The sequence below is a fragment of the Aspergillus campestris genome (assembly GCF_002847485.1).
Source record: "Aspergillus campestris IBT 28561 chromosome Unknown P168scaffold_1, whole genome shotgun sequence".
NCBI lineage: Eukaryota > Fungi > Ascomycota > Eurotiomycetes > Eurotiales > Aspergillaceae > Aspergillus > Aspergillus campestris.
Window position 1 is genome coordinate 3408392 of NW_020194336.1, and position 20484 is coordinate 3428875.

The 20484-nt window shown below is 54.1% G+C and overlaps 9 protein-coding genes and 1 non-coding gene across 10 annotated transcripts; 5 read left to right on the forward strand and 5 right to left on the reverse strand.

Annotated features, from left to right (window-relative positions):
• Positions 1 to 116: 116 nt before the first annotated feature.
• Positions 117 to 229, reverse strand: P168DRAFT_t24. Its single transcript has one exon. It is a non-coding gene; the product is annotated as a tRNA-Met (tRNA).
• A 130-nt stretch (positions 230 to 359) lies between these two features.
• On the forward strand, positions 360 to 1981 carry P168DRAFT_323940 (putative Coatomer subunit epsilon). The gene is made up of 5 exons (XM_024840757.1): positions 360 to 467; positions 599 to 977; positions 1055 to 1190; positions 1287 to 1525; positions 1595 to 1981. The coding sequence occupies exons 1-5, from the start codon at positions 443 to 445 to the stop codon at positions 1701 to 1703; spliced, it is 888 nt and encodes a 295-aa protein (XP_024697486.1). The 5' UTR covers positions 360 to 442; the 3' UTR covers positions 1704 to 1981.
• Positions 1982 to 2055: 74 nt separating this feature from the next.
• Positions 2056 to 3698, reverse strand: P168DRAFT_308661 (putative 6-hexanolactone hydrolase). The gene is made up of 4 exons (XM_024839219.1): positions 3221 to 3698; positions 3020 to 3165; positions 2314 to 2930; positions 2056 to 2204 (listed from the first exon to the last, which is right to left on the reverse strand). The coding sequence occupies exons 1-4, from the start codon at positions 3424 to 3426 to the stop codon at positions 2070 to 2072; spliced, it is 1104 nt and encodes a 367-aa protein (XP_024697487.1). The 5' UTR covers positions 3427 to 3698; the 3' UTR covers positions 2056 to 2069.
• An 864-nt stretch (positions 3699 to 4562) lies between these two features.
• Positions 4563 to 6331, forward strand: P168DRAFT_286969 (SAGA-associated factor 29 family protein). The gene is made up of 3 exons (XM_024836469.1): positions 4563 to 5039; positions 5145 to 5673; positions 5808 to 6331. The coding sequence occupies exons 1-3, from the start codon at positions 4853 to 4855 to the stop codon at positions 6088 to 6090; spliced, it is 999 nt and encodes a 332-aa protein (XP_024697488.1). The 5' UTR covers positions 4563 to 4852; the 3' UTR covers positions 6091 to 6331.
• A 138-nt stretch (positions 6332 to 6469) lies between these two features.
• P168DRAFT_301510 (GTP cyclohydrolase II) lies at positions 6470 to 8307 on the forward strand. Its single transcript, XM_024838532.1, has 2 exons — positions 6470 to 7831; positions 7890 to 8307. The coding sequence occupies exons 1-2, from the start codon at positions 6626 to 6628 to the stop codon at positions 7917 to 7919; spliced, it is 1236 nt and encodes a 411-aa protein (XP_024697489.1). The 5' UTR covers positions 6470 to 6625; the 3' UTR covers positions 7920 to 8307.
• A 311-nt stretch (positions 8308 to 8618) lies between these two features.
• Positions 8619 to 10851, forward strand: P168DRAFT_247418 (bZIP transcription factor). Its single transcript, XM_024834080.1, has 2 exons — positions 8619 to 9305; positions 9384 to 10851. Exons 1-2 carry the CDS (start codon positions 8804 to 8806, stop codon positions 10460 to 10462), a joined length of 1581 nt encoding a protein of 526 aa, XP_024697490.1. The 5' UTR covers positions 8619 to 8803; the 3' UTR covers positions 10463 to 10851.
• A 112-nt stretch (positions 10852 to 10963) lies between these two features.
• On the reverse strand, positions 10964 to 12297 carry P168DRAFT_286973 (NAD(P)-dependent oxidoreductase). Its single transcript, XM_024836470.1, has 5 exons — positions 12250 to 12297; positions 12006 to 12194; positions 11540 to 11871; positions 11318 to 11455; positions 10964 to 11236 (listed from the first exon to the last, which is right to left on the reverse strand). Exons 1-5 carry the CDS (start codon positions 12265 to 12267, stop codon positions 10969 to 10971), a joined length of 945 nt encoding a protein of 314 aa, XP_024697491.1. The 5' UTR covers positions 12268 to 12297; the 3' UTR covers positions 10964 to 10968.
• A 198-nt stretch (positions 12298 to 12495) lies between these two features.
• On the forward strand, positions 12496 to 14674 carry P168DRAFT_286975 (actin-related protein 2). The gene is made up of 7 exons (XM_024836471.1): positions 12496 to 12791; positions 12853 to 12899; positions 12966 to 13109; positions 13221 to 13446; positions 13517 to 14082; positions 14138 to 14215; positions 14268 to 14674. Exons 1-7 carry the CDS (start codon positions 12773 to 12775, stop codon positions 14352 to 14354), a joined length of 1167 nt encoding a protein of 388 aa, XP_024697492.1. The 5' UTR covers positions 12496 to 12772; the 3' UTR covers positions 14355 to 14674.
• A 495-nt stretch (positions 14675 to 15169) lies between these two features.
• Positions 15170 to 16649, reverse strand: P168DRAFT_278440 (DMT family transporter; the record flags this gene model as incomplete). The annotated part of the gene is made up of 3 exons (XM_024835692.1): positions 15170 to 15429; positions 15519 to 16264; positions 16336 to 16649. The coding sequence occupies 3 exons, from the start codon at positions 16647 to 16649 to the stop codon at positions 15170 to 15172; spliced, it is 1320 nt and encodes a 439-aa protein (XP_024697493.1).
• An 898-nt stretch (positions 16650 to 17547) lies between these two features.
• On the reverse strand, positions 17548 to 20399 carry P168DRAFT_308667 (putative MFS transporter; the record flags this gene model as incomplete). Its single annotated transcript, XM_024839220.1, has 12 exons — positions 17548 to 18209; positions 18280 to 18408; positions 18465 to 18654; positions 18709 to 18794; positions 18868 to 19028; positions 19075 to 19181; positions 19230 to 19403; positions 19474 to 19691; positions 19767 to 19817; positions 19893 to 19977; positions 20043 to 20227; positions 20366 to 20399. 12 exons carry the CDS (start codon positions 20397 to 20399, stop codon positions 17995 to 17997), a joined length of 1635 nt encoding a protein of 544 aa, XP_024697494.1. The 3' UTR covers positions 17548 to 17994.
• Positions 20400 to 20484: the final 85 nt, after the last annotated feature.

Genomic DNA, 20484 nt, shown 5'->3' on the forward strand with positions numbered 1-20484 from the left:
ATAAAATTAGCAGAAAAACAATGCACTCCAACTGATCAACGATCGACATGGGTAGATAGAGACCTCCCTAAACGTGTTGTTTAGATGGAGATACAATAGAAAAAGAAAAAAAGAATTGCTTCCACTGGGGGTCGAACCCAGGACCCTGAGATTTCTCACCGAGGTTAACCTCAATGTCACATCCTGATAAGATATGAGACTCATGTCATAGCCACTAGACCATAGAAGCTGGTGATTGGTTGCTGGGCCCCTACAACGGATTCTGGGCGAGCGGTCAGCCAGGTCACGGGGAAAAGACAACGTGACGACTTTCTGTTGTCTCCCCGCTGCAAGGTATCTATTGATCTATCTACACTTGGACCTATCTGCTCTGCCGCGCAAACACAACGACAAGCTTTACATTTCTTTGGTATCTTTTTTTACGTCTTTTATTCAATACACAATGGATCCGTTCTCCGCTGAGGGTGGTGAGTAGCCCCGACCCCCCTTCTCTCTCTTCTCCCCCCTCGCAAGCTCTCCGACATGCGGACACAAGACCCTATAGACGTGTACCTACCAGCTACCTACCTAGCTGATAGCTAACAACCAATTACCCCAGAGCTCATCAACATCCACAATGCCTTCCACCAAGGCCAATACGAGACCGTAATCGACTTCGACACCTCCGCCCTCTCCCCCGAGAACCAGCTGCCCGCGCGCGTGCTCAAGCTCCGAGCCTTGATCGCCCAGGGCCAGGCCGACCGCGCCCTCGCCGAGATCAGCAGCGACGACAGCGTCCCGGACCTGGCGGCTGTTAAGGCGCTCGCGCAGCATGCCTCTGCCGACGAGGAGTCTGCGCTTCAGCTCGCTCAGGACTTAGCGGAGAATTACCCGGATAATGCTACCGTGCAGGTGCTGGGTGGGACGGTGTTCCAGGCGCTCGGGAAGAGCGAGGAGGCGTTGGCTTTGTTGGCTAAGCATCAGGGGAGTTTGGAAGCGTATGTTTTATCCCATTGGGGGGTGGAGGTGCTGGAATATGGTTTGGTGGATGGGTTGGCTAATTGGTGGTTTCTAGTGTTGCCTTGATTGTGCAGATTCACCTGCAGCAGAATCGGGCGGATCTCGCCCTGAAGGAGGTCCAGGCTGCGAAGCGCTGGGCTCAGGATTCGCTTCTGGTTAATCTGGCCGAGTCGTGGGTTGGATTGAGAGTCGTACGTTGTACCCTTTCCTGTCTTTGAGAAACCGGTTTCACCTGTCTCACCTGGTGTTGTGTGCTGTGCGTGTGCTAACGGGAGCTGTGTTACCAGGGCGGCGAGAAATACCAATCGGCCTTTTACGTCTACGAGGAACTGGCCTCTGCGCCTGGCTCGTCCGCCCCGCTGTCCATTGTCGGACAGGCTGTCGCCGAGCTCCACCTGGGTCGCATCCCCGAGGCTGAAGCCGCGCTGTCGACCGCTCTGGAGAAGTATCCTGAAGAGGCGGAGTTGATCTCCAATACTATTGTGCTGAACGTGCTGGCTGGAAAGCCGACGGAAGAAATGGAATCGTGCGTTCCTCCCCACTCTTATATTCTATATTATTATACCTCGATACTAACAGTTGAAATCAAATGCAGACGCTTGAGGCAAGTCCAGCCCTCGCACGCCCTGCTGGCCGACATCCAAGAGAAGAGCGACCTGTTCGACGTCGCCGCCGCCAAGTACGCCCCGCGTGTGTCTTCTTAGCATAATCCATCTCTTCTCTTCTCTTTGTCATTCCGTTCATTCATGGGTTGGGGTTGCTTGCAATTGGAGCTTTTTTTCCGCTTTTTTATTTTTCTTCCTTATTACACTTAGCTTTTTTTTTAAACACCTTTTTTTATGATGGCAATAGCCGGTGCATTCTATTGTCCAGGTATTACCCAGCGAGGCCTGTTATTCGGTTCCCTGTTTTCTTGTCGGGGTTGATGTATGGCTATGGCTCGAGTTTGTGATAGATAGACAGACACATACTATACTGTTTGATACTGGTATCATCCTTTTATCATACGTGTCTACGTCTGGCACTGTTCATTTGTCTTGCATTGATCGATAGAGTATACAATGTGGTTACTACAGACGAGACCCCAACCACCTCTGCAACTCCCCACCCTGCTGCGTCTCCCTACCCAGGACATGACTACTATACACGGGAGCGACGTGCGTTTCGCCATATCCGATAAAATACGTCGTTTTGGGAAAGACAGTCTATTACACCGTTAGCATATACGACAACCTCACCAACCACTGAAATCGATGTTTCGAGTGAGAGAAAGAAGAATGGAAGGAAGGAATTGAAGAAACAGAGAAAACCAACCTTAAACCTCTCCACAAACCCATCAATAGCAGAAAACAACACCTCGTCCCGTCCCGCCAGGAAAATGATCTCCTCGGCCTTCGCCCCAACCCACCACTCGAGCGGCGCCCGACAGGGCTCACTCCACGCATCGCCCTGTCTCTCTTTCTCTTTCTCTTTCCCATCCTGACTCATCCCGTGGAGATACTGCGGTGCCCACATCAGCTGAATGTCCGGCGGAATGCAGTCCTTGTACATATTGTCGCGCATAGACGCCCCGTCTGTGCCGAAGTTCACCCACGGCGCGAAGGCGGCTACGCCTGCGAGGGGGCTAGACACGTCTAGGGGCTCGATTGCGGGATGGGGGTGGGTGAGGTGGAGGAGGGTGGAGAGCGCGAGGTTCCCGCCTGCGGAGTCGCCGGCGAGGAGGATGTCGCTTGGACTGCGGTTTGTGTCGGTGAGGATGTAGCGGAGGGCGGAGATCGCTTGGCGGAGTTGGGTTGGGTAGATGGCTGTTGGGGCGAGGGAGTAGGAGATGAAGAAGAGGGAGACGTCGTGGCCGGTTGTGTTTAGGGAGGAGATTAGTTGGGCGTAGAAGGAGAAGTGGGCGGGGACGGCGGGGAGGACGAAGCCGCCGCCTTTTTTTGTTATCAGTATTTGTTGGATGATTGTTTGTGTTTGTTTGGTTGGTTTAATGAGTTCGTGGGGTTGTGGGAGGTGGACTCACCGTGGTAGTAGATGACTACTTTCTTCGCGTCCTTGTTTCCAATCCAGTGGCCTGCTGCACCGTGCTGGAGCGCAACGGTCTCTGGTTGCAGGCGTTGGCCTTTCATGAAGATCTCGTATCCTCGGCTGGTGGAGGGGGTGAGGGCTCTATGCAGCATTTTAGTGAAATGTCCTTTGAACTGGTCGGGGAAGAGAAACTTACTGCATTTGTCGGCCACTCAGCCGGCTCACCAATTTCCTGACGATCGAGTGCAGCACATGAATCTTGTATTCCTTGGGGTAACTATCCCCGCGAAACACGCCCGTGACGACAGTCCAGAGGGCGGACCCGACGATGGACAGCTGGCCTGCGAGGAGGTCGACCTTTTCCAGGAAGGAGAGCGGTTGTGGGGTGGGTGGTGAAGCCATCGCGAGAGACAACTATCTTGGGTGGATTGATCTTGACCAGCACGGCAAGCCCAGTAGTTCAGTAGCTGGCTAGATAAGTCTGTGGGTGGAGTTGAAGGTAAGGGAGGACAGGAGAGCAAGCCGGGGGCGCATTGGCTAGGTCATAATGAATGGAATGACTGGGTTCATGTGGGCTCTTCACAGCTTTGTTTGTCCCCGCTCGACGATCCTCCACAGGGAAGAGTGGTTCGGGTTTTCAGGGCTCAGCTGGGTTATCATTCCCATAACCTCGGTAGAGATCGCGGGGTTTGAAAGTGGAGACTGGAGGTACTAGTCGTGTGTGGATAGATCGTATAGATGGAGGTAAGGGGGTGGAATGAAACTTATACTACAGAGTACTATCTGTATCATAGACAGTATGTAACGGTCTGAGAGATTAAGGTATTGCTCTCAATGCCATTCTTCAGAACAGACATGATACTAGTATAGCTTCAGTTACTATAACGAACTTCCTGCTAGCTCCTTCTGTAGCTGGACTTACCTTATTCTGCCACCCAACGACAATATGGCTTGTTTCTACCTCCTATGTTATTTAGTTTTCATTTCAATCCCTTCATGTGCCTATACTTGAAGGAACAACGGTGAGAAAGCTGGAGCATGTAATCATCATGAGTTATTATCACACGTTCCAGGCGGACATCAAGATTAGACGCGTCAATTTTAATTAAGCAATTTTCCCAGTAAAATCAACAGGATATCTCAAAGAATTCTTGTGATAGGAGCTATAAAGTAGTACTCATGGCTGGATATCCTACATTGACTCTGGTAGGATGTAGTGAATACCAAGGCAGTCAGTGACAGACAGTTGGTTCCAGAAGGCAAGAGAGATTCTGACTTGAAATTCCACTTCCCCCCCAATTTCCCCCTTCCCACTGACCATCCATCATCTTCATCAACAATCTGACCAACTTCTGATCGACCGTTTCAAATCAATAGAGTTGTTCTCCTGGTTGATACTCTATAGTTGATATACGGATCGGAACATCCGAACATCCCTTTCCCGATGGCATCCACCAATCACCTCCCGCATGCCAAGAACGATCCCCGGCCCCATCATGAACACAAACAACAGCGTCATCTCTCATCCATTACTCCTCCACCTTCGGATCGCTCTTCTTCCCCTCATTGTCGTCCCCATAGTCAGAGACAGGGAGCCGCCCGTGGAACGCGCAGTTCTGCTCATCAGGAGATAGTCTCTGCGTTCGAGTGGGAAGAGTTGGCTCTGCAGAAGCTGCCGAGGGACTCAACCCCGAGTAGGACGACTGTTCATACCGCTCAGAAACAGAAGCTTCAAACCACTCAGGAACAGAAGCTCCACATCACTCAGGAACGGAAGCTCGTGGTTTTAACAAAGCCGCCTGCTCCCCCTGTATCTTCACCTGGGAACATGTCGCGTAATAGGCCGAGAGGCCCGCCGGTGCCCCGTGACAATGGGCTGGCCGTTAACGAGGAAACGGACATGTGGAACCGCATCCTCCAGGACCTGCGCAAGGCCAAGGAGAAGAATGACAAGCAGAAAGCCTTGTCGGAGCAAATTACGGCGTTGAACGAGAAGATTGGCAAAGATGGTAGCAGTATGTTTATTTATCCCCGATTGCCATCCCCCCCAACACTGTCTGTTTTTGGCCTGTTATCAATCTCATCTTCTACGGACCTACATGCCATCTAACCATCAACAGAGCCAAGTCTCGCCGAGCACAATCAACTGGACACACTCTACCGGCAGATGGCCAAGTTGTGCGAAGAGGAGCGGGCCATCCTCCAAGACGAGCCCAGCGATGTCATCAAGAACCTGGGCCTTTTGACCGCCCTCCGTCAGGCCTCCGAAGCCGAGGCCCCGCTCGCTCGAGCCACGGCGCTGTCCAAGTCCCGCAAGAAGCGGAACGACATGGACAGCTCGGCCACGGACTCCCCCGGCCCCTCGGGCGCCGTCGGGTCGGACAAGGCCAGCCGCATCAAAGGCGGTGTTCAGCGGAGCACTAGCGTCTCGAGCACGCAGGCCCGCGAGGGCCGCGACAGCCGTGACAGCGTGTCGGTGAAAGCGGAAGAGGGCACCGAGGGCACCAAGGGCACGCAGGCCGAGCGTAACGGGATCCTCTCCATCGGCGCCGAGGTGGTGTTCAAGCACAACAAGAACAAACAGGGAGTGGAGGGCGAGGGGATCCAGTGCATCATCAAACAGATCTCTGGCGACGGCCAGAAGAAACGGTATGTATCTTCTATCTTATTCCTTTTTTTCTTTCCACCCCCCATCTCTCTTTTATCTTATATGGTTCATATTTATTTAATTTTTTATCTTTATTTTCACCTCAGACATTCGACGCATGACTGACTCCTGACAGATATGACGTCCAAGATCCGGAGCCAAATGAAAATGGTGAACAGGGCGCCGTCTACCGGACCACTGCGGCCTCCCTGATTCCCATCCCCCGCGCAGGGACGACCCTGCCCTCGTACACCACGGGGAAACAAGTCCTAGCCCGGTACCCGGACACCACGACCTTTTACCGAGCGGAGGTGATGGGTCTGAGAAAGGAGGCCTACCGTCTCAAGTTCGAAGGCGAAGAAGACGACAAGGAGATGGAGGTGGACCGCCGGTTCGTCCTGGACATTCCCGGAAAATGACGCGTTATGAAGGCGTATGAACTTGTCCTATTTGATATTTTCCTTCTTTCCTATCTTTTTCAGGTATCTGGGGAGTACGGTGATACCCATTGAAGGATTTACTATTATTAATGTTTCGGTTTTTGGCTATCCTCTAGTCGGCGGGGTTTGAACTGCGTTACGGAGTTTGGGGTTGAATGTCGAGCGAATTGTCTTTCTAGCAGTGCTGGTTTTTGAGATCAAATTGACGCTGGAATATCAACTATCTTCCTGGAGAGTCTGTGTAGAGAATAAATAAAGATGATGAAACTAGCCGGCTGAGTCAGCCTCCAGAATTCCCCCGCCGAAACGGCTATCCCGAGGGTCCGAAACACATGCCGTTCTTAATGACTCCGACTCCTGAGACTCTGCAATCCTCCCTACTCCGTTGATTTATTCTCTTTGCAATTCCAACAATTGCTTCGGAGTGTCCCTTGCCTCCAAGGATGACCTTGGTCGCTTTATAATTTCGGTCCCTCGATTCTATCATTTCCCCGCAATACTATCATCCCACACCATGTCGAATCTCCCGTCTCACGCCTCCCCGACCCTCTCCGCGCAACAACCCCCCTCCGCCCCGGCAGTAGATGATGACCTGTCGTTGAATGCACCGTCGGATGAGGCACAGTCGTCTCGGACCGCCAGGGTCGAGGATCTCCGCAACGATGCCGCCAGCCACATCCGCAGCCTGGGGCAAGACCGTGGCGACATGACCCCCGCCGTCCCCGGCTCCCTCCTCTCCCCGTCCTTCACCCCGCCCGCAACCCCTGGGGGCACCTTGAACCAAGAGCAGCTCCTCAGGGATGCGAACACGCAGCCCGCGACCACGGGCAAGCGGCCCAAACTCCTCCCTCGTCTCCCCTCGGTCGAGTGCATCGTGCGCGCGCGCATCCCCACCACCAATGGCGCGGAAATGTTCCTCCACCTTTACCACAACGATCTCGACAACAAGGAGCACCTCGCGATCGTGTTCGGAAATAGCATCCGGAGCCGCAGTCTGGACAAGGTGCGACCGGGGGAGACGGAGATGGATCGCATGATCCGGGGGGCGTACACCGGCAAGTTGCACCCCGGTCGCCTGAGCAGCTGGGACGAGGAGACGGGACACGAAGAGGGATCCGCGACGGCCGACGGTCTCCTCCCTGTCCGTCCGTCGTCGGCGCAGGGTAACGCCAGCCAAGCGCCGCTGGTGCGCATTCACTCTGAGTGCTACACGGGCGAGACGGCGTGGTCCGCCCGCTGCGACTGTGGCGAACAGCTCGACGAGGCCGCCCGGTTGATGTCGCTTCCGATGGAGACCCTCGCGGCGGTCGCGGCGCAGACTGAGTCTGCCCTCCCCGTGCCGTCGAACACGTCTGGGGGTGTGATCGTCTACCTCCGGCAGGAAGGTCGCGGGATCGGCCTGGGGGAGAAACTCAAGGCCTACAACTTGCAGGATCTGGGGTCGGACACTGTTGAGGCGAATCTGCTTTTGCGCCATCCCGCGGATGCGCGGAGTTATGGTCTGGCCACGGCCATCTTGGTCGACTTGGGCCTGGGCGCCGACGCCAACTCCCACGGCATTCGACTCCTCACTAACAACCCGGACAAGGTGCGCGCGGTCGAGGGCCCCAACCGGGAGGTGCAGGTGAAAGAGCGGGTGCCGATGGTCCCGTTGGCCTGGAGGTCTGGGGGGAAGCTGGGGATCAAGAGTACAGAAGTTGAGGGCTATTTACAAACCAAGGTTGGTTTCTCTCCTGTTCTTGTTCCGCGAGGATTTGATTGCTGACGACGTCCTACAGATTTCCAAGATGGGTCATATGATCCAATGAGGGCTTTTTTCTTTTCTTCGTCTCTGCTCTTCATTTGCTGGGTTCTTGGCTCTTTTTCTCGTTCTATATACTCAATGTTCTGTTCATGTTCATCCTCCATTGGAGCTTCTGTTGTCATGAAAAGCGCAGCGTCATTGACGGATCCGATCTTGTAAATCTTCCCTTTCCTATTTCCACCTGGACCTTGTGTTTTTCTCTGGGATTTTGGTTACTTTGGTTGGCATTCTTTGGTGTGTGTCTCGCTCCGGACCAGGTCTTTTCATTTTTTCTATTTTTATTTTCTCATATTGAGTCACTGTGGATACCGCCGTATCTTCTTGAGTCAGTGGCTCGGCGTTTAATTTCAAGGGGTGTTCGTTCCATGATAGAGACATATCTTCCATATGATTCTTGCTGATTTCCAATCCTTCAATCCTTTGAAATTACCAATTGGAATTGTTGCTATTGCCACTCGCGTCATCCTGCCGACGAAGTGATCCGGAATCCTAAGACATCTAAGAAATAGAATCGAACGGTCGGTGGTGAGGATTAGGTTTGGGATATATTCTCCACCGTTGTTTTAGTGGTCGGTCCAGCCGCTAGAAACTCCACGCCTGCCGAGCCGACTCATCTCACCTTCTCCTTCTTTCTCCCTTGCTCGTTTCCAATAAGAACATTATCATCGCTCTCCGCCGACGTTGGAGGTCATTACAACAATTGCCACACTCATATTGATCGCCCTACTGCTTCCACTCATCTCGACCAACGCTTTCCTCCCGGAATCCCTCCCTTGTTGACCAGATTGTCCCTCTGGAAACCATCGACTGCGCAACCCCTCCCATCTATCGAGCGCTCCCTGCGCATGTGAATGGCCATTCTCGATCGACCACCACTCGAGCGAGGTAATGGCCACCCGCATCCCTAATATCGATGATCTAGCATCATCCGCGGCCCTCGAATCCGCCTCGTCCATCCCCCACTCGACCGCCCCCTCCTCCGCCCCCCTCGATCCCGACTACGTCAAACTGGAGGCATCTCCCACGCCGTCCGGGCCTAACTCCGCCGACGCGGATACGCCGGGGACGGACGGATGCGGTCCGGCGGGGCGAAAGCGCAAGCTGAACAGCATGTCTGCCCGCGGGGTCGCAAATCTGACTCCCGACCAGCTGGCCAAGAAACGGGCCAACGATCGGCAGGCCCAGCGCGCGATTCGTGAGAGGACCAAGTCTCATATTGATGCGCTGGAGCTGCAGGTCCGTGAGCTGAGCTCCCAGAAACCTTTCTTGGATCTGCAGTCCGCGCTCAAGCAGAATGAGGCGATCCAGGCGGAGAATCGCGAGATTCGTCGGAGTTTGAAGGCGATGATGGACATTATCCAGCCCCTGGTTGGGAAACATGAATCATCCAGTTAGTCTCATCCTCTCTCCTTGTCTCTCTCTACGACGTTGATGGTTGGGAAGTTGACTCACCTCCAAGGTTCTCCAGCGACAGGTTCCGCCCCGGTTCAGACATCGATAGCCCCCTTGTCCGCCTCCTCCCTTCTCGAGCACCATACATTTCCTCATAATAGCCATCGAACGGCCCCGCCCGATCAATCATTCTCCGAATCCATCACCAGCACCCCATCTTCCACCCATTCGGCGCCGATCTTGGGGGCGAGCGGGCGCGGAAGTGCGACAGGCCCTGCAGGGGCTTCCTTCCGCATCGCATTCGATTACCAGCGCCATCACCTGGCCCACGGGCTGGACTTTGGGGCCGATGAGCGAATGGGCTTCGACTTCCTCCTCGACGCGTCGCAACGGGTTCCGCGAGTGGAGAGCTTTCATCGCTCGGCAGAGGCCGTGCCAACGGTGCAGATGACGCCGACCTCGGCATACCCATCTCCCAGCGAGGACCAGTCGGCGTCGGCTCACCAGACGCCAGTGCGAAACATCCCGCCGACGTGCACGCTTGATGCGATCCTGCTGGATTTCCTCCACAATCGACAGCGCCAGGCGGCCAAAGGCGTACCCAGGCAGAAGCTAGTGGGCCCTCCCTATCCCAGCGTGTCGTCGTTGCTCAACCCCGAAATGAGCGTCTATTCGCACCCGCTGTCCAAGGTGTTCACGGACGTTCTGCGCACATTCCCGGATATCTCGTCGCTCCCCGAGCAAATAGGCGTGCTGTACATGATGTTCCTCCTGATGCGGTGGCAAATCTACTCCACGCCGGAGAACTACGACCGCCTGCCGGAGTGGCTGACGCCGCGGCCGTCGCAGATCCTCACCCCACACCCAGCCTGGATGGACTACCTGCCATGGCCCCGTATGCGGGACCGGGTGATCACGGCGCACAAGGATTACCCGTTCGAGAGCTGGTTCATCCCGTACACGCGCACTCTCTCCGTCAACTGGCCGTACGAGGCGACAGACTGCCTCCTATCGACGGGCGACAGCGACGAACTGATCATCAACCCGGTATTTGAGCGCCATCTGCGCAACTTGCAGAACTGGACACTGGGCCCGGCCTTCGTCGACGCATTTCCTGGCTTGGCCGAGACGGCCAGAATCAAGAATACCGGTTGAACGTAGCGGAGTTATCCGTTTATTATTCTTCCCGCAGCGTTTGCTTAACACAGCAGATCTCCCCTCATGGGTTTAATCGTGGATTTGGTGTCTTTGGCATTTCAGCTAGGCGATGGGCGCCTGGGAATATATATACTTCCCCAACTAGGCCCGGCGATCCCTGATCCGGGTCGCCGTATGCAACTAGGCCTGCGTCTGGCCTCTGTAGTCTAGTCATGGCTACTTTGCTGTTACCTCGTGGCATCTCCCACGGTCGGGGCCGGATCTTGTAGCGACACTGGATAGATACCACGGCATGAGACGCGCACACGCGTCCGGAACCCCTGTGCCACCACCTTCTAATTACCTTCTCTGTACATTTATATATTCAAATAGCTCGTATCTTGGCGCAATGACAAGACGAGCGAGAATCAAGGAAGCTTATCATGATAATCAAAACCTCATCTATCCTACACTGTATTGGGATCTAGTTCTCAACCTAAACGATGCTCTATATATAAACACATCTATTGTCCATCCCCACCCCTACTCTTCTCATTCCAAAACTCCATCCCAGCCTTCTGCCGCAGAACCCCATACATAGCACTACTATCGAGACACTCGCCCGCGTAGTCGCGCGCCGCCTCCATGTTCTCCTGCGCGATCTCCAACCCGGGCAACTCGACGTTGTGGTCTTTTGCCATCGTGCGCGCGTGGTTCGCGTCTTTGATGGCGAGCGAGACGCCGAAGCCGGGGCGTGTGCTGAGGGGGGGCGCGTAGGCGCCTGTTGTTAATCTATTTTTCTTTTAGTATTTTCGAACTTGGGAGGTTGTAAAGATGAAGGGGGGAAAGGAAAGGAGAGAGAATGGGGATCACCTCTTGGAATATCCTCCTGCGACAGGCCCGAATGCTTCACCGATTAGCTCCTCCATGGGCGCGGTTCCTAGGCCTGTTCGCTCGGCGAAGACTTGCGCTTCGCCGACGGCTTCCATTAGGTTTACGGTGACGATGTTTCTATAATGTCATCCGTCAAGCAATCAGTCTCTATATCCATACGGATAGAAATCAATACAATGAAGGTAGGGAAAGGAAACTAACCCAGCAATCTTCAAAAGCGACGACCGCGTCGCATCCTCCCCACACTCAATCACCCTCCGACCCATAACGCCATCAATCAAAGGACGCACGGCGTCGGTAGCGCGCTTCGGCCCCGCCATCGCGAAGACCAACTTGCCGTCGACGGCGATGGGGTTCCCGCCGAAGACGGGGGCCGCGACGAAGGAGGCTTGCTGCGCGGCGAGCTTGGAGACGGTTAGCCCGACGGTGTGCGGGTGCACGGTGGAGCAGTCGACGAAGATTTTGTCTTTGAGGGAGTGGCCGGATGCGAGGGCTTTGCTGATGAGGTTTTGGAGGACGGTGTCGTTGGAGATCTTTTTGGGGGTTATTATCTTGTTGTTTACATTGATGGGCTGCTGCCATTCATTGCATTGCATTGTGGGTTGAAGTAGAGGATAATACTATGTATGTATGTATCCGATACTTCCCTGACGATGGGTAGACGCACCATGGTGAAGATAATGCCGCACTTGCCGATTAGCTGCTCGAAACTAGCTTCGGGCGTGCCGCCCAGCGCCTTGAGGGCGTCGCCGCGCGCCATGGTGCGGTTGTTGTAGAGCAGGCTCAGGGCATTTTTGGTGGCTAGGTGCCGTTGCAGGTTGTTGGCCATGGCCAGGCCCATGGACCCGAGACCGTACTGTTTTTGTCAGTTCGGATGTTCTTATTGTGGAGGCAAAGGAGGTTAAACATACCCAGCCGATTCTGGTCATCTTGATGAGGTGGATCTGCTTGCTGGATTGATGTCGAGAGTGTATCAGATATCAAGTCTATCAGCGGTTGATATAGACGGAGGTGCTGGATACCCGCCGGGTGGGCCCGATGTCGGCCGGACGCGGGCGTACGGGGCTCGGGGGGTCGGAATCAGTGTATATACCGAGTGATGGCCACGAGTCTACACGATTAGCTCTATAGCTATCTGAATCGTCTAGATGATCGTGGGGGATACCACTATAGATGTTGTTGTGTGGAGATGGAGAAGGAGAGATGTCTGCCTCAGGCAGTGACGGAACAAACCAGGCAAACGGCGGTGACTGCGTCTCCTGCTGTTCCCCTCATATCCATCCTCTCCTCCATCTGCGACCTTCCCATCATCCCCCCATCTTGTCCCTCGATTCCACCTTTTGTTCCCTCTTCTGCCCTCTCATGACGGCTTTCTCCTCTCGTACCGGAATTGACTAGATTGCTCCCCCTGAATTCCTTTCCCCCTCTTCCATCATGGCGGATATGCCCATTGGTGAGCTCCCCCCGGGTTACGTATCCCGCCCGATCCTGGTTAACCAGCTTTCCCTTCACAGTGCTCGACGGAGGAACCGGTTTCCTCAAGGTTGGATATGCTGCGCAGGTACGATATCTGTCTCTTGGATTTTCTGCATTTACTGGGGATCCCTGTTAACGTTAACCCCCGCAGAACTTCCCAGAGCACCAGTTCCCCTCGATAGTGGGGCGTCCCATCCTGCGAACTGAAGAGCAGGCTGGAGACATCGTCGTCAAGGATATCATGTGTGGTGATGAAGCCGCCGCCGCCCGGTCTATGCTCCAGATCAGCTATCCTGTACGTTCCCTCGCCTACCGCTCCGAGTCGACCTTTCCCGCCATGAGCCAGCCCCCTACTATCCTAGCTCGTGCCCGTTCCGCTGCTAACCTACGACCTCCCCCGACATAGATGGAAAACGGTATCGTGAAGAAATGGGACGACATGCAACATCTCTGGAACTACACCTTTTACGAAAAGATGAAGATCGATCCCACGGGTCGCAAGATCCTCCTCACCGAACCTCCCATGAACCCCCTGAAGAACCGCGAGCAGATGTGCGAGACCATGTTGGAGGGCTACAACTTTGGCGGTGTATACGTCGCCATTCAAGCTGTGCTTGCACTGTACGCCCAGGGTAAGTGCGCTGGATGAATATAGTCATGCTGGATCCCGTTCGGAGACTGTCGGATTGACCCCCCGTCTAGGTCTCAGCAGCGGAGTGGTCGTCGACTCCGGTGACGGCGTCACCCACGTCATCCCCGTCTACGAATCCACCGTCCTGAACCACCACATCCGCCGGCTGGACGTGGCCGGTCGCGATGTCACCCGTAACCTGATCGCGCTGCTGCTGCGCCGCGGTTACGCCCTGAACCGCACGGCCGACTTCGAAACCGTGCGCCAGATCAAGGAGAAGCTCTGCTACGTCTCCTACGACCTGGAGCTGGACAAGCAGCTCTCCGAGGACACCACCGTCCTGGTCGAATCCTACACCCTTCCCGACGGTCGCGTCATCCGCGTCGGCAGCGAGCGCTTCGAGGCCCCCGAGTGTCTCTTCCAGCCCCACCTGGTCGACGTCGACCAGCCCGGTATCGCCGAACTGCTTTTCAACACCATCCAGGGCGCCGATGTCGATGTGCGCTCCAGTCTGTACAAGGCTGTCGTGCTCAGCGGTGGTAGCAGCATGTACCCGGGTCTGCCGTCGCGGTTGGAGAAGGAGCTGAAGCAGCTGTGGCTGACGCGAGTCCTCCAAGGAGATCCGGAGCGGTTGAACGTATGTTGATTTCTCAGATCACCATCCTAGTCCCCCTCCCGCTAACGTGTCCCAGAAATTCAAGGTGCGCATCGAGGACCCGCCCCGACGGAGACACATGGTGTTCCTGGGCGGAGCTGTGCTCGCCAACCTGGTACGAACCCTTGACCCAACCCTCCCCTATCCTCTTATCTAACTCTCTCCAGATCGCCGACAAGGAAGACATGTGGGTCTCCAAGCAAGAGTGGGAAGAACAGGGCGCTCGCGCCCTGGCCAAGCTCGGTCCGAGATAAAGCGAAACGTCGCATTCATCCCTACTCAACACCCCTCCCGTCTCTTCTCCCTAGTCTAGCCCCCAGACAACCACCCCCGCTTCCTGTTGATGCACGGTTCTTTCGCCCTCGCCCTCCCTTACCTAGACAAACGTCTCATGACCAGTTGACCGGTCACCGCTACATACATGAAAGGACTCAACATCAACCAGGCTCTTCGGTACTATTCCCCCCAGATCAACACCAACATTTCCATTTTCAATTTTTCTTTTTTACACTTCCGTGTCCCCCGTTTTCAATGTAGCTAGTATATAGAAAAATGAGCACCCGGTGTGATACGGGACCTGTGTATACTTGTGGGCAGTAGTAGTGGTCATATAGAGTAGTTGATATACTATAACGCTATACTATATATATTATATTGAAATTATCCCGACCAGGCAGGGAGATGGAAGCAACGGATGACAGAAAGGAGGGGAGAGATCTATCCATTGAATTGAAGAGAAGGAGAAAAGGGAAAAAAGCGCCAGCTGATGCTTGTAAAAACAAATGAAACAATAGACAGAAAGTAAGAAAGAAAGTAAAGTATAAACGCGAAAAGTCTATCTATACCCAGATGAGACACGTCGTTTCTATATATGGCAAGCGGGTCAGTGGAGGAAAATAACCTGTAAGAGATAAGACCACACACGCACAAGGGTAAAACACAAGGGTAAAAAGAAAGAATAATAATAAAAGAAGTAAATCTTGTAAATGAAACATGTAGTAGGTAGTAGGTAGGTAGGAAAATCTATATACTCAAAGAAAAGAGGAAAAAACCAATCTATATAAACCAATCAATCATCACTCCCCGACTCGACTTGCTCGTGTTCCAACTTCTTTAATCGCTCCTCGTTCATCTCGCGGTAGGTGCTCCAGCTGAGGAGGAAGAAGGCCACTATGATGAGGACGCCGCCGATGATGGAGCCCATGGAGAGGGGCTGGCCGGTGCGCATCCAGTCGACGATGGCGACGAGGAAGATGGTGAGGAGGGCGGCGACGGAGGAGAGGACGGGGGAGGTGAGGGAGATGAGGACAAGGAAGGCGCCGGAGAATGCTGTTTGTTGTTAGTTTTTCAGTCTTTTTTTATTGCAAAAATATGTGAAGGGGGCTGGTTGTTGTGGAGAGAAAGGGAGTGAAACTCACTGGCGTTGGCGATGACGGAAATGACGAGCAACCAGGCGGCTTCGCCCGTGGGCCAGCGGAAGGTCTCCAGACCCAGGACGTGCAGGATGGGCAGCGGGATCCACAAGACGGAGAGCGTGAAGCAGCCGATGAGGCTGCCAAAGGTGTTGGCGAAGATCATGCTCCGGCCGGGGCTGATGCCCTCCGGGGGGCAGGCGTATCGCTTATACAGGACCTCGTATAGACCATACAGCACGCTGCCGATTCCGATGATGATATTTCCAAGCAACCTATTTCGCGCCTCGTCATGGGGCGTACCCACCGTGCCGTCGGGCGTCTTCTTGCTCTCAGTGTGACCTCCGTAGGCGACGACGAGCACGCCGACAATGGCCACTCCCACTGCAAACACCTTGTCGGCGCGAAGCTTGTCCTTGAGTAAGGGGATGGAGAACGCGTAGGCGAAGAAGGCGGAGCAGTTGTAGATGGCTGTCAGATCGCTGGCGGTGGTCATGTTCACGGCCACATACCACGACCCACCGGCGACGGTGAGAGCGCTGGTGACAAACACCGTCATCTTGAGCAGGTAGGGAATCGGGGAATGGCGCGAAGTGGGATGAATATCCTGGGCCTCCACCATCTGCCCCGTTGTGCGCAACAGGAAGACGTGGCGCCGCCAGAATGCATCCCATGTCATTTTCCGATTCTGTAACCGCAAGATCAAGAGCTGGAAGGGCCAGAGGAGAGACCATGATCCGTGCGTGAGGTAGCTGTTGGTCCGAGCACAGTGGTTAGGCATCTGCCCAAAAAAAAAAAAAAAAAAAAAAGGCGAAACACTTACAGCATGCAATACGGCTTGTCCCAGCCCAAATCGTGCTGTATATAGACGGCGGTCTCAGTCTGAACGACAAAACTGACCAAACTCAAGACCAGAAAACCAGATGCGATGATATATTTGCGACGGGTGGCCCGATCCGCCGTATGCTCCGGGCTCCTACTGCGGATGGTGGGCCGCCGGGTATGGTGCAGCATGGGCCTGCCTTCTGCACCACCATCGCGATGACTGGAGGTGGACAGTCGCGATTGTTCTTGCTTCAGCAGCGGCTGATTGGGGTGAGCGACTTCCGTCGACTGTCGCATAGGTGGCCGATTCATTTCGTCGTCGTCCGAATCGTGATCGTAACCGGAGGCATCAGGGTGATGGTGGGGTTCAGAAGAATCGAGAACGGGGGATAGGCTGCGATCCTCCCTCCTACCCGGGGGTTGCGTATTCGTCGCTGAAGCCACCTTGTATCAATCTCAGGACCGTTGCCCTTTCATCGAGCTATATAAAATGCCGATCGACGGAAACTCAACAGACACGACGCCCTGATCTGGTACCTGGGGAGAATGCCTGTACAGGATGGGAGATGTGGAATGCCTAGGGAATGCTCGGCACTCGATCGGAAAGACTGGTGCTTACGTCGACGGACGAAGTAAAAACGAGGGAATGGTGGAGAAAAGAGCCGTATTCTCCATACAGAAGATATTTCCAGAAGAATGGAGGAGTGGTATGAATCCAATGGACAGTCAAGTCATGGAGTGAAGTTGTGCGTGGATGAAGCCGAGGAAAAGAGATATGGCGGTAGATGCGGGTTGCGATAAGGCCAGGCTCCAAATGGACTAAGCCGATTAACTCAGGGGGAATGAGGCGTTGCAATATGACATAGAGGGATGATATTTCGAGATAGAACCATGGGTGAAAAAAAAAGAAAAATATCTAAAATATAATCACAGTAAAAAAGACCAAAAATATGGAAAATGACAACCACCGAGAGAGAGTCAAGGAGAGGGAAAGAGAGATGAGAGAGGCGAGAGATCCAGTTACGTTGAATGCGGCCGATCGGACGCCGCTAGTCCGCTTCGGGCAGGATACACGTGACCCATCGGGTCCAGCCCAATGACCTTCCGTTCTGGGACTAGTGCCGCAACTATCCGGCTGACTCATCATCACCATCATAACTTACTTGCAATATATTGATTTGTATAACTTCGTCTGTCTTGCGACTCAATACTGGAGATAATATCAGACATGATCAGGAGACTCCTACTCTCACTGTCTCTCAAGAATACTGATAGGCTGACCCGTCCAGCCCCGATCGCCCACTCGTCATGACATCCTTCATCCCATCCGACCAACAACACCAGTGGAAAACGATCGGCGCCACGCGATCACAGGGCTGTGTCCAAAGGAATGATAGTGAACTGGCCCCCCTTACTGTCAAATCCCTACCAACGCGGGCACCCATGTTCAATCTTTTAGTCATATGCCCAGAAAAAAGAACAGGAACCACTTAATTACTTGTCCTCCAGACCTCCACATCATTCAGTTACCTAACGCCGCCACGGAAATGACTAACCACGTCTCATTCCGCCCCTTGACTTTGCGCCGAGCTTCTTGGCCATGACCAATATTCTCTCCCCCCAGCCATTACGTTGACTGGGACCCGCCACCCGGGTTTCAGTGCGCAAACCGAAAGTCCAGTCGTCTGTTCCCCTGGTCGGTCGTCGTGGCAATGTAGTCAAGTCGCTGGTCTGTTGTCATGGCTGTCCATTTTCGGTCGCGGTCGCGGTTTCGCAGCATGTAGTATCCTTTCGTCGCGATGTAGAGGACGATGTTGGTGCACGCGATCCCCAACAGAAGGCGGTTCCCAAACGCATAGCGAGGTCCATCCCCTTCGCACGTCAGCCACATCTATCTATATACGTGTGTCGTTGACCCACTGGGGAGACACTCGACACTCACAGTCCTGGTAGACGTTTGACGCCATAATCCCCGACAATTGCGTGCACATGTTGTACAGTGCGGCGGCCAGGGCCCGAGAGCGCACGCTATTCGAGTTTCGGGAGTTCCATCCCGCCTGAAGAGCATGGGCTGGGGCTGTCAGTCACTGGAGCACCGACACTAGAGAAATCTCTATTTGAACGTACCACTTGGATGGGACAGCAGGAGTGTGAGGATCGTCCATGCTACCCACTTGTTGCTCTGGCTGAAATCCACGACGTTCATGTAGATCAGCAGGGGTAGGACCCAAATCTGCGCGACAAGCCCCATGAGAGCGAGTGATCCCAGCGCCTCCGCGGTGTAGGTCAGCAGGATCTTGGTCACTATCGCACCCATCTGGCTGCTCGTCAGCATGCCTCCAGCGTGAGCGCCTCGTGGAGCTCGTCTTACATTGTACGGGATGGCCAGCAGGATCGTGTCGAAGGTGTCGAATCCATAGTCCCTCATGAACAGAGTGAAGTACTGTGACACCGTTGCTGCAAACCACATCATCAGCCTAGTTCACCCGGGAGGATCCTGACATCGCCGTCGCGGGACACGTATACTGACTCTTTGGCAGTAGAAAGGTAAGCCCGACAATGTATAGCGGCCACAGGTCGAAATCCGAGAGGCTCTTCAGTACAAGCTTAGGTGTCAGCGGTTGACGATTGTGCATCGTGCCTTTGCTCGGATCTTCTCTGATCAGGCGATTGACCAGCACGACTTCTTCCCTGCTGATTGTTAGTATCAAACACTTACATGTGCAGCCGTCCGTACCTTTCTGTAAACCAGCCCTTCTTCCCTCGGATCCAGTTTGCCGTCTGCGTCGGCGATGCAGGAAGATACAACACAGATGTGATGCCCAGTACCAAAGTGAGCAGACCCTAATTGGGTTAACCAGCGAGTCCTCTCTCCATATCCACGGGACATACCTCAATCAAGAAGAGCCAGCGCCACCCTGCAACACCACCCACGCCACGCAGGTGCAGAATCCCATAGGCAAGAAATCCGGCGAGGATATCGGCCATCGAAAGCCCGGCATACCAAAACCCAAGACGAATAGACAGCTCGTGGTGTTTGTAGAAATAGGAAAGGTATAAGATCATCTAGGGTAACCAAATAATCAGCGCATTCCCTTCTTTCAACCTCTCTTTTCTTTTCCTCTCTCAAACCCACCGTTGGCGTAAACCCCCCAGACAGAATCCCAATCAAAGCCCGACAAGCCAGGAACGACGTTCTCCCCGATAGCCAAAACTGACAGCAGGCCACGATCGACCACGATGACATCTGAATCGGAAGCCACACGTCCGCTCCGAGTTTCTTGCCGAGACACTGGGCGGGGATCTCGCTGAGCATGTAGCACAATCGATAGATGGTGTTGCCCAGGTTGTAATCTAGAATCGTCAGACCTCCATCCATCGCATGCGCCAGCCACGTGGGAAAGAGAGAAGACACTCGATAGAACATACCGTCTCTCGTCAAGTTGAGATCGCCCAGGAAATTATCCGCATTGGCTTGCTCTACAGACAGTCAGTCAGTCAGTCAACCCACACGCCAAGCGCACAAGACAAATCAAAACATCCAATCCAACATACGCAGATTCGACCGATCCAGCTCCAACGCCGTAATCATCAAACAAGCGCCCACCATAATGCGCATATCCAGCTTCCGAACGACTTTCTACCGCACATCAGCCAGCACGCCCTAACAGACAAATCTTACTCCAACATCAAGTAACAACACACCTTCTCCTCACCCCACGTCCACCTCGCCGAGGGATCAAACCGGTGGATGTTCTCCCAATCCGGCCGTGGCTGGTACTCATCTGCAAGATCGGGGTCGTCGAACACTGACGGCTGGGTGGCTATTGCGTTTGGATCGTGTCGTTTAGAGCGGCGGAACCGGAATCCGCGACTGGTGGATGGTTTGCCTAGCGGTGCGCATTTTGAGTCGGGGGTTTTGGTTGTCGTTTCGGTGACGCTTATGGTGGTGGCTTTGGCGTGTTTCTCTAGGTCTGAGGATGATGATGTTGTTGTTGTTGTTGAGTTGTCGTCGGCGGTTGATATACCCTTGGGGAGTGGACTGGCTATGGCTAGGGACATGTTTCCGGGATTAGGTGGGGATGGATCCCTATACGGTATGACAGGCAAAGGTATAGAGTTTCATGGGACCGGAGCGACCTCATGC

Bases quoted from the DNA above. Each gene is read 5' to 3' on its own strand.
- P168DRAFT_323940 (XM_024840757.1), top strand. From the start codon at position 443: ATGGATCCGTTCTCCGCTGAGGGTG. The intron at 978-1,054 runs GTATGTTTTATC...GGTGGTTTCTAG, and splicing joins CATCAGGGGAGTTTGGAAGC to TGTTGCCTTGATTGTGCAGA. The intron at 1,526-1,594 runs GTGCGTTCCTCC...AATCAAATGCAG, and splicing joins CCGACGGAAGAAATGGAATC to ACGCTTGAGGCAAGTCCAGC.
- P168DRAFT_308661 (XM_024839219.1), bottom strand. From the start codon at position 3,426: ATGGCTTCACCACCCACCCCACAACCGCTCTCCTTCCTGGAAAAGGTC. The intron at 3,166-3,220 runs GTAAGTTTCTCT...AATGCTGCATAG, and splicing joins CTGAGTGGCCGACAAATGCA to AGCCCTCACCCCCTCCACCA. The intron at 2,205-2,313 runs GTTGGTTTTCTC...ACGGTGTAATAG, and splicing joins GGTTTGTGGAGAGGTTTAAG to ACTGTCTTTCCCAAAACGAC.
- P168DRAFT_286969 (XM_024836469.1), top strand. From the start codon at position 4,853: ATGTCGCGTAATAGGCCGAGAGGCCCGCCGGTGCCCCGTGACAATGGG. The intron at 5,040-5,144 runs GTATGTTTATTT...AACCATCAACAG, and splicing joins GATTGGCAAAGATGGTAGCA to AGCCAAGTCTCGCCGAGCAC. The intron at 5,674-5,807 runs GTATGTATCTTC...GACTCCTGACAG, and splicing joins GGCGACGGCCAGAAGAAACG to ATATGACGTCCAAGATCCGG.
- P168DRAFT_301510 (XM_024838532.1), top strand. From the start codon at position 6,626: ATGTCGAATCTCCCGTCTCACGCCTCCCCGACCCTCTCCGCGCAACAA. The intron at 7,832-7,889 runs GTTGGTTTCTCT...GACGTCCTACAG, and splicing joins AGGGCTATTTACAAACCAAG to ATTTCCAAGATGGGTCATAT.
- P168DRAFT_247418 (XM_024834080.1), top strand. From the start codon at position 8,804: ATGGCCACCCGCATCCCTAATATCGATGATCTAGCATCATCCGCGGCC. The intron at 9,306-9,383 runs GTTAGTCTCATC...AAGGTTCTCCAG, and splicing joins TGGGAAACATGAATCATCCA to CGACAGGTTCCGCCCCGGTT.
- P168DRAFT_286973 (XM_024836470.1), bottom strand. The intron at 11,456-11,539 runs GTTAGTTTCCTT...ATGACATTATAG, and splicing joins TCGCTTTTGAAGATTGCTGG to AAACATCGTCACCGTAAACC. The intron at 11,237-11,317 runs GTGATCCCCATT...AAAGAAAAATAG, and splicing joins GCAGGAGGATATTCCAAGAG to ATTAACAACAGGCGCCTACG.
- P168DRAFT_286975 (XM_024836471.1), top strand. The intron at 13,447-13,516 runs GTAAGTGCGCTG...CCCCCCGTCTAG, and splicing joins GCTTGCACTGTACGCCCAGG to GTCTCAGCAGCGGAGTGGTC. The intron at 14,083-14,137 runs GTATGTTGATTT...AACGTGTCCCAG, and splicing joins GAGATCCGGAGCGGTTGAAC to AAATTCAAGGTGCGCATCGA.